The sequence below is a fragment of the Vicia villosa genome, unplaced genomic scaffold (assembly GCF_029867415.1).
Source record: "Vicia villosa cultivar HV-30 ecotype Madison, WI unplaced genomic scaffold, Vvil1.0 ctg.001990F_1_1, whole genome shotgun sequence".
Classification (NCBI taxonomy): Eukaryota; Viridiplantae; Streptophyta; class Magnoliopsida; order Fabales; family Fabaceae; genus Vicia; species Vicia villosa.
This window is the reverse complement of record NW_026705802.1, coordinates 169,847-180,860: the sequence shown is the minus strand read 5'-3', so window position 1 is coordinate 180,860 and position 11,014 is coordinate 169,847. Positions and strand designations below refer to the sequence as shown.

At 35.5% G+C, this 11,014-nt stretch overlaps 1 protein-coding gene across 1 annotated transcript; it reads left to right on the top strand.

The window, feature by feature from the left end:
* Positions 1 to 490: 490 nt before the first annotated feature.
* On the top strand, positions 491 to 940 carry LOC131637409 (uncharacterized). Its single transcript, XM_058907996.1, has one exon. It carries the CDS (start codon positions 491 to 493, stop codon positions 938 to 940), a length of 450 nt encoding a protein of 149 aa, XP_058763979.1.
* The last annotated feature ends 10,074 nt before the right edge of the window (positions 941 to 11,014 follow it).

Below are 11,014 nucleotides of genomic sequence, written 5' to 3'. Positions count from 1 at the left end.
TCAGTAACCATCTTTCCTTCGATTTTCTACTTCTTCGAAGGACAAATACTACAAAACGAAATCTTCAGCTAACAGGTGGCAGATATATTGTCATGGGAGAGTTCTTTTCCTAACGATTTCTTCAATTTGGCCTGCAAGTTTTCTGTGGGAAACAATTATGTTTCTTCATTTTGGCATTCGAGATGGACGGATTTGGGCATTCTAAAAGACTGTTTTCCTCTGTTATATTCTGTTTCTCATTTACAAGATGTCTCAATGGTTCTTATGAGCTGTTGGCGGTTAGGAACGTGGTGGTGGAGCGACTTCGGTATGTGTCGAGGCTCACTGCCCAACGTTGCTATAACAACTCAAACGCTGCTGCTACAACAATTGTTGTAGAATTCTGCGCCTGTTTTGGATAGAACTGATTCTGTTGCGTGGATGCCCGACGCTGAGGGCTGCTTTTCGGTCAAGAGCTGTTACACATTGATTAATAGCTTTCGTACAACCTATGGCCCGAACGAAAAAGTTTGACTCGGCGTTTAAGTTGGTTTGGAAGATGGAAACTCCGATCATGATCAAAGTCTTCGCTTGGAAGTGTTTTATCAATAAGCTTCCAACTCGGGATGCGTTAGCTTTTAGAGGTATTCTCCCCTCTTCTAGTTCTTCTTGTGTTTTCTGTTGTGCGAATGGTGAATCTTCGCTTCATTCTCTTTTGCTTTTTCATAATGCGAGTTTAGTTTGGAAGGACATAGCCGATTGTATTGGTTTTGAAGGTTATAAAGCGGAGAATTTCAAGGAAAGTTTTTTGAATTGGTTCTCGTTTAGTAAGAATGCGAAAGTTAGAAAGGGTAAGGAGGGAGTGGTGTGGATGGCAGTGTGTTGGACCCTTTGGTTGGTTAGAAACGATGTCGTGTTTAGGGAGATTCGTGGAACATTTCCGATATTGTTTGAGAGGTGAATCTTTGGTTTGGAGATGGACTTTTGTTGGAAAAATTATCCAACTCAATTGTAATTTTTACGAGTTTAGTAGAAATCCTCTATTTTAAAGCGTGTAATTTTCTTTTAGTGGTTTTCGTCCAATTTTTTTTATCAAGTTTGAGAACTTGGATTCTCCTATTAATATATTCTTGTTTAAAAAAAACACCTTTAGAAGGCTCACCAAAATGAAAGAATGTATCAAGAATAAAAAAAAAACATTTATAGTAATATATACTATTTAGAAACAAGATACTCACATCACCAATGAAATTTCAACCCAAATTTTTGTGAAATTGGACTGAAATCTTAACTAATAAACTAACTTATGTTAGTTTTCGAAACATAAATTTGTAAAACAATATTAAGAGAGTGAATGTATGAGATAGTGTTAAAAAAAGTATTTTTAAAACTCCTCTATAAAAAATACAAAAAATATGTCACTCTGAAATATTAAACTTTCGCTATCAAATATTAAACTTTCGTACTAGTTGAATTACATCATCCACCCAACAAGTTAATAACACTATAAACTTTTTTAAATTTTTATGATTTGTTATTTATGACTTATATATCTTAACTTCTTGGTTGTGTTTGCCACTTTATTATTTTGAGATGTTTTGTGTTTTAAATTTACTTTTTATAACTAAATTGTATTTTTGGTTTTAAATTATATTTTTCAAGTAAACTGTACTTTTGTAACTAAATTAAATTGTATTTTTGGTTCTAAATTATATTTTTGCAAGTAAATTGTACTTTTGTAACTAAATTAATTTCTTTACCCACCTCCCTATGTGGGTCACCCCCAGCGAAAACTCCACTTTACCCCTGCTTCGAAAATGCATTTCCGAAGTATTTTTTTTAAAAATTTTCTCAGACTTCGGAAGTGCATCTCCGAAAACACCAAATGGGGGGTGTTTTCGGAGATGCACTTCCGAAAACACTTTTTTTCAAATTTTGGGGGGTTTCGGAAATGCACTTCCGAATTATGCAGAAACTGTGTTTTTTTTTTTTATGTTTTTCGAAACAGTCTCGTATTTTTAATTAAAGGAAAACGCCAAATAAAATAAACGACATATAAACAGAAAATACTAATATGATAAATCAAATCCAAATAATATATACAAGCCGATCCAAATAGTAATAGTGTGCGAGAGATACAATCCAAAAACAAAAAAAATAAACCCGGACCCCTACTGGGTATGCCTAACCCTCTCTCCCTGGGACCTCCTCAGTCGCCTGTATGTCGCCGCACGGCCCGCATCAGTGACGATCATCTCCATCACGGCGACTGCCTCTGGACCGCCCTGATGAACGACACCTCGATCCAACGCGTCCCGCCCAAGCATCTCTATCCGCTGGCAGATCGGCAGGAGATCAATGGCGTGGTCATCCTTGGCCTGCTGGTTCTCCAGGATCTCCTCGTATGCTGGCCTAGGAGCGCCGGGAGCGTCGGGTCTCAGTAGAGGATGTGACACCCGATAGAACCAAGTGACATACCCCTCCACACTGTGCCAGTCCTGGGTGACCCGAATGCGACGATACTCCTCCGGTACCACATGACGCTCCCAATCCTCAAATATGCCAGTGAGCTGCACTCGGGTTACCGTGTCGGGAGCAGCCTCAAAAGGTGACCTGGGTATCATCTGCACATACCCAAATTGTCGCATGCACCGCTCAAGGAGATACCGCACCATGGTGCTGGTCCCGCATGCCAACCAGCCAAAATATAAAGATATGACGTCAAAGGGGACAACATGAGTGTATTTGCTGAATGGCCTCCAAGTGACGTCACCGTGCATCGTGCGGTCGAGGTACCCACGGTATGGTCCCACTGCATTGTTCCCCCTATGGAGAACGTATCTGGCGGCCCTGGGCATGGCGTCATCGTACTCAGGATCAATGTCGAAGCCGTGGATGCGGGAGAAGTAAGAGATGATCCAGCTCTGAAACACAAACATGATAATGTATTAAAAATAAATACGAAACATAAATAAATACGAACACTACAACGCGGAAGGGCTTTAAAAGCGCTTTTTTTGGGCTTTAAGAGCGCTTAAAAGCGCTGTCAAAGCCAGCGCTGCCGTAGGCTACAAGAGCGCTTTTGAAAGCGCTGTGGTAGACCCCCCTATAGCAGCGCTTTTTCCAGAAAAGCGCTCTGGTAGGCCCCCCTATAGCAGCGCTTTTTCCAGAAAAGCGCTCTCGTAGCTTGTCCTATAAGAGCGCTTTTTCAGAAGCGCTTTCGTAGGTTGCGTTTTTTTTATGCTTTTATTATATGAAACAAATAAAAATAAAAAAAAAATACATTTAATATGAAACATTTTATGAATTGAATCTATAAGTATTGCATATATTTATTATCAAAATACAACTAAAACATCACTAATTTTATAAGTGCTCTAGAAGCTAAGTTTACAATCAAATTCTCAAAACACAAAATACAATACATATATATATACTGATTTGCTCCCTAAGAAAACTAATTCTCTCCAGCCGAACGTGACTCCTCGACGGCCATAATTGACTTTCCAATAATCCATAAATCAACTTCTAATTTATCTTCAAGTGTCCACGCATGCTAAAAAATTATCTGATGGGCTCTATAAGTAAAATGCACACCATGTAGTAGAAGAGAATCTTGACTGGCTCTATAAACAAAATGCACACCATGTAGCTGAAAAAACAGATTTCTAATCCATCCGAACATGGTTGTCAAATTATGAATAAAAACATGAAGGCCTGTCATTGAATCTTGAACCAAAACTAACCATAAACTATAAGATTATTTCTTTTGGATGAATAAACTTTAAGATTCTTGGTCCTGGAAACAAATGTGATAAAATGTGTAAACAAGTAAAAAAGAATGCTGACTATCCACAATTTTGTATAATCAACCACACAATTACCTTGTTTTTTAATGTCTTATCAGCGCCTTTAATCACCAGAAGCTTTACTACATCATTTCTCTAAGTTTGAACTGCAAGATGTAATGGTGTCCAGCCATCCTAAGACAGAGCGAATGAATTAAGTTTTCAAACAGTGCTCCACAAAAGTATAAGAAATAGATAAGCTAAGTATCGGAACAATTCACCATACATTGTCCTGAAGATTTATATCCACATTATACAACAAAAGCACTTTAATATACTTGGTCAATAATAATAATAATAATAATAATAATAATAATAATAATAATAATAATAATAATAATAATAATAATAATAGCATTTTTCGTATATGCAATTTTAGTTTTAATATTAAAATTAGTATTATAATTTATAACAATATTTTGATCATAGATTTACAATATTTTCAAATAGTCTTTGAATGTACCAAAATTATAAAATCATACATCTGTATTTGAATATTATTTTCAATACTTAGTTTTGTCCTTGAATGAATGTTCCACTAGACAATTTAGTTCATAACATTCCTAACATAAGATGACACACTAGTGTTTGATTCTATGGTGAAAACAATTGATTATGCATGAATTGATTTTGTAAAAATGATTCTAGTTATAATTGAGTTGTAAGGTTCAAGAGTAAAAATTCTCTTACATGCCCTCCAAATTCTGTACTAATCCAACGTGGCCTTGGCTTCACTCCGAATTTCTTGAAGCAATCCTCTTCGAAAGAAGAGTAATTATATTCATATGGTGGATACATGCTGGACTCCTTGCTAAAAGACATTGGCATAACCATTTTAGTACATGCCTACATCATCATGAACATGAAAAGATGGAATGAAGCAAAGATTAGTACAAGAACATATAGGTCAAGGCATTTTATGCTATTGAGAATGAATACTTATCCAGGCAACTAATGAAAAAACAACAGTTAACTATTGTAAACCTGAAAGTCCCAACCACTCAGGCCATGAGGATCATCATCCAGTTCAAAACACTTAGCTTCTCCAGTATAATGTAGTAGACATTCTCCAACTTAAATTTAATTCCTTTAATTTAGCTATGAGATCAACCATATTCCTAGAAACATCCACTAGTTAAGTCAATTTATCAGTAGCATCATAAAAATCAGACAAGCAAATTATGATGAAATCATTCTTACCTCCTTGATAGGGTGTCCAGGCAAAGGCTTCATAAACTCAGAAGGGTAAGGGTAGTTAACCATAGCCAAATAACTATATGCAGACTCCAACCAACCGAATAAATCTTCAGTGCTCTTTAATTTCCTTCAAGCAGTTTAAACTAAATCAACACACTTGAAATAATATAGATATTATTACAATTCACAATCATGTAATGCAGAAATAGAGACACTACTCTTGGAAAAAATGGCTTACTGACAAAAGTTGAATGTTTTGCTCAGAAATTCAAGGCCATCGCTAGTTTGACCCTTAGATTCTATTTCATCCCATGACTGTTTTATTTCTATACATGCAATACCCTAATCTCTCATTGTTTCCAACACAAATCAATCAATAAGAATACAAAGCATTAACCTAAAAACCCTTATTCCAGCAATGCATAAACTCAACACCTTAAACACTCTTAATAACAACAAACAAGGTTGCAAATTGCAAGCACATAGAACATACCAGTGAGAACAAACACATGATCTCGACCGCCGGAACGGTTCCAAGCTGGAGTTTTCTTCACAAAATCAATAACCTCCCTCTGCCTCTGATAATCCTCGTTCCCAACTTTCTTCCTGAAGACTCCTTTAGCCGTACCCAGTTGTAATTCAGCACTGAGAGTAGCGAAAAATGGAACAAAGACCACATCAGCGTCACTGCGTCAAGAACCCGTTTTGCGAATGACCCAGATCGTAATTGAGGAGGAGTCATGAGGTCCCCCATGACCAGTACTCCGCACTATACTGTTTGATAATTGGGTTCTCCGAATACGGTGGAATTTCTAGGGTTTTACCCAAATTGGTGGATCGAATTTCACAGTCGGCATCAAAGGACCAGTAGCAGTTGAGGAGGCCGTAGTTGAGGGATTTGGGGAGATCGACGATGTAGACATTGTTGCGACGAAGAAGAAGATTGTTGCGACGGTGAAGGAATTGAAGGGTTTGAGTTCTGGGTTGGAAGGGTTTGAGTTCTGGGTTGCGACGGTGAAGGAGTGAAGGGCGGGGGAGAAGGAAACGAAGAAGAAAACCTGGATTTGAAGTCTGGGATGAACTTTTTTAGGGCTCATCAGTGAAAGAGATGAACGAGTGAATATGGAGAGTGAATATGGAGAGTGTTTTCTAATTTCAATTTTAATTATTGTTTTTTAAAATAATTTATATTAAAATAAAATTTAAACCCCTATAGGCTTTGCCAGCGCTTTCATAGAAAAGCGCTTTTTAATGTGTATAGTGAATATGGTCTTTAACAGCGCTTTTCAAAAGCGCTGGCATAGGGCCCCATATAACAGCGCTTTACATAAAACGCTTTCTACAGTTCACCTGTCTTAGCCCTTTAGCAGCGCTTTTTAAAAGCGCTTTCGTAGGACCCCCATATAACAACGCTTTTTTTCTTTGTTTTTTAGTTTTGTTTTTTGTGAAACATATAACATCGCTTCTTCCATAAAGCGCTGTCTTTGATGTGCTGCTAAAACACAATTTTGGCATAGTGGAAACAATTAAAATGAAACGTATCGTAAGTAGTGTGCAGGATCCGGTCAACTGCCTCGTCCTCCAGTTGGAGGCCTCATTCAGCTTCTGGTATAGGTATGCCAGAGTAGCTGCCCCCCAGTTCCACTGGTGAACGGTAGTCAAGTCCATGATACAGATGTAGAGGTACCCTCGTCCATGTCCACGAGAACTCGCACACGTCGTCCCCGACCCTGCCCCCCTCCCTGCATCGACGACAGCTGCGCCGCCGCCCGCTCGCGTCTAGCCGACGCAGTCTGGGTCTCTCTACCCTGTCTGATGCGTGCATGGTTGCCTGACATGTTCCTGAAAACAATTGAAATCGATTAATATGCGAGACAACAGAAAAAACTAAAAAAAATTGCATTTCTGATACACTTCAGAAGTTCATTTCCGAAACTGGGAATGAAGGTGTTTTCGGAAATGAACTTTTGAAACACCCTTGCGATGAAGTTTTCTTCAACTTCCATGGCAGACCCCAAAACCCTAAATCAAAACTACTTTTATTCATTGTAAACAATCTCAGTACCAACCTACATTAATGTGATTTTTGCAATTTCTAAACACCCTAATAGAGATATGAATAATGGATCTAAAAATTGAAAAAAATTGATAAACTTACCACTAATAGAGTTTGAGATGATTTAGGTTGAGATTGGAAGAAGATTTTGGCAATCTCTGATACTTCACACTTGCTTTTGCAGAAAACTTGAAGAGAGGCTGAGTTTGGAAGAAGATTAGGGTAAAATGAATGGGGGAGGGGGGCTGTTTTGCTAAATCTGCAAAACGCGCAGTATTTCGGAAATGAACTTCCGAAATGGTGTTTTCGGAAATGCATTTCCGAAATAAGACAAATTTTGAAAAAAAAAGGCGCTTTCGAGATGCATCTCCGAAAACACCTTTTTCTTGCATTTCGGAAATGCATTTCTGAAGTCAGGGGTATATATGGTTTTCACCAGAAGTGACCTAGAAGGTTGGGAGGTGGACAAAGAAATTCTCAAATTAAATTGTATTTATTATTGATCTAAATATTTTTATATACGAAAATTTACTATTGATCCAGATATTTTTTTCAAATGATACCTAAACATAAATAATATTTATATACGAGAAAAAAAGCTATTATTGATCTAAATATTTTTATATAGGAAATACGGTATTTATGATCCAAAAATAGTACGTATACAGGAAAAAATATGTTATTGATTTAAATTTTTTTTATATACGAAAAAATCTACTGCTAATTTAAATATATATTTTTTAATCTTCTATTTAAAATAAATATATTATATAGATAAATGTGTATAACAGAAGCCGTACGTACGCACGAGTTTGTTATTAGTTTAGAGAGGAAAGTAAATATTATTTTACGTCGGTTTAACCATATTATCATCATCTCTATTTCAGTTCTTGTAATAAGACGCCCTTTTAACCATTATCATCATCTCTATTTCAAATCTTGTAATAAGAGAGGATTTAAATTACCTATTTTAAGATTATGAAATTATATATCTATTGACATGACACCTAATAAACAACACATAACACACAATTACTACTTTAAAATGTGAGACTTTTTAGGTGGGTTAACAGATTTTAAATAAAGTGGGAACAATGTGAAGACAATTTGTTTACTTGATTCAATTATCTAACAAGATTGGCGATAGAATATATTTTGAAGAAAAATAAAAGATTGGCGCTTTCGAGAGATATCTTATTCTGCATGGGGAGACTTGCATGCATCTCAAAAGCAATGCTTGATATACGATATGATTCCGTTTTATCTTAAACTGGCACGTTTTACAAACCAGAATGTCAACGCACTAATCTAGCTTTAATCAATAAAATGTCTTTATCTAAAATTATGCAAATCAATTAGTTGTAGGATCTGAGAGAATCTTTCATCTTTGTATACTATAAATAGGCATTCATTTGTTTGTAATTTTATATTGTGTAAGGGGATTTGAAAGGAGGAAGCATTTGGTAACCCTCAAAGGCTTCCATGACATCAAGTTACTGTAAATGTGAAGTTATGGAAGTGCTTTTTGGGTTTCTGAAAGCTTCATTTCTATTTTTTATTTGGTTTATTGATTGTACCTTCTTCGTCAAATAAATATGATAACAAAATTCGTACCCACAAACCCGCCTAAAGCTGATGGAGAAAATCAATTTTAATTGGATTTGAGTTCGGGTTTCAATTTTCTCCGATTATAAAATATGTGGATGGGTTCGGTAATGAGGATACTAATACCCACTCCGAACCCGTCCCATTTATTTTATTGTCTATATTATTATATATTTTTAATAATTTATAATATTAAATATGTGGTTAAAGTTTTGATATTTTGATTTGTATTTATTATTTAAAATATTTGAGATGTATATGAATTTTTTATGAAATTGTTTCATTTTATTATTTATAAAATAATGTAATTTTGAAAAAAATTATTTCTATTAAGAAATATGATTTTATTAAATAGATGGTGGCGGTGCGGAGATATCCGAATCTAACCCGAATCTGTTTGGGTCAGGTTTGAGTTTTAATTCTCATCCTCGTTTAAATTTGGAGCGGGGAATAGAGATTATTTGGAGATTCAAATTTGAATTTGAAAGAGGTAATAAACGTCCCGACCCGTACCGCCAAGTATGTTTCACATGCAATTAACCTTCTCTCAACCTTTTCAATCATATACTTCATATTTTTACAATTAGATATGCAGTTTTTAAAGTTAAATTTATGTAATGAATTAGGCATTTAAGTTTAATCATTTAACATGTAAAAATATACACAATTAATCTTTTTTAACACATTTGCTACAAAAATACTATAGTAGATGAGTAGTTGTTATACAAACAAAATGGCAAGAAGTATGTGCAGCTTTTTTATCTTTCATATCGAAGTATATTAGAGGTCTGGTGTGATGTAATAAATAGCTGGATCTATCTATACTATAATTATGATGCACGTCAGTATATTATTTAAGGTGATGTCAATTTATATTTATTGTTCCCAATTACTTTTAAGGTTATCTCTCACTTTAACATTCAGGCACTTGCCTCGGATTTGTAGAGAACGAAACAATTAAGTTTGATTTTTATGGATTCTTGGACTTTTATAATTTTTAAATAATCCAGACATTACGCAAGTGAAATTAAGTCTATATATAAGATTAGTTAATTTATTTGAATAGATTGTGTTATTTAGAGCCGTTTCTTTTCAACCAATCGTTAGTTGGACTAGTCGTGATTGGCGCTAGACTCGGTAGGGAGAACCACGGTTCGATCCCCCGCAACAACGATCGGAAGGGACTGGAACCACTTGATGTATGCTTCATCACATTATATCCACACTCTTGGTTGTTGTTGCATCGTCTACAAATAAATTTTAAATACACAATCTACTATAGATATAAATGAATGTCACAAATAATACCACTTATCTTAGGGATATCCCTCCATAGCTCTATATGTTAAAAATAATTTAAACATAAGTCAAAAATATTAAAAAATAAAGTGTATATTTTTAGTATTATAAATATATTTTATGACTTCACATAAAATATAAACTTACGTATTGTGTGGTATGTTTTACTGTATTAGCTTTGATTGTGTGTGGTTGTGTGTTTTCTGCTACAAGTGTTTCTCTGATATGGTGTGACAGGTTGTTTTAGTCACAAATTTGCCAAAGGAGGAGATTGTAGGTGTTTTCATGTTGCCTGCATTTGTGGTAAAACATACCTCGGTGTTTAATGTCTTGACCAATGTCATGACATGCTTTATATGGTGTTGTACAGGTTGCATATGTTTAAGCTAATACGGGTTTTGTCAGTGAATGTCATGACCGATGTCATGACATCCATGTTTGACAGCAGGAGCTGTTATGTTTTACTATTATGTTTCCTGATTTCTCTCAACCTACAATTTAGGAAACATTTTATTGTGTGCTGAATATTTCTCCTAGAAGATTTCGTTAACAGCACATTCTGTAACATCCTGATGACGTGTACATTAGGTTAACTTGGTTAACCCTAATTTGTTTCTTGGAAAGCCCGAGGCCTAAGAGCTGCATATAAGAAGACTGCAATTCTAATTTGGAACGCAGAGAGATTTGTTAATTGTGAAGAACCGTAGTTCTGTGTCTGTGTGTTTAGTCTCTTGTACTCCAAGCAATTGTCTTTTGATGATTGTATTGGAATAGGTTGTTTTTGTACTTTGTCACTCTAAGCTTTTAAGCACGAGTGGTGTCTCTTTATTGAAGCTTTTAAGCAGATCAAGGTGTATTTTTGAAGTGTGTCTTCTCTCTCATTTGATTAATGTCTGTTTGTAATCATTGCTGTGATTGAGGGGGAGTGAGTGGAGATACTCAAGTCTAGGATTAGATTGGAATTGCATTGGGTAGGTCTTAAGTGAGGAGTTGTAAACGGGGGAGTTTAGCTTTGAATTAACACTGCTTA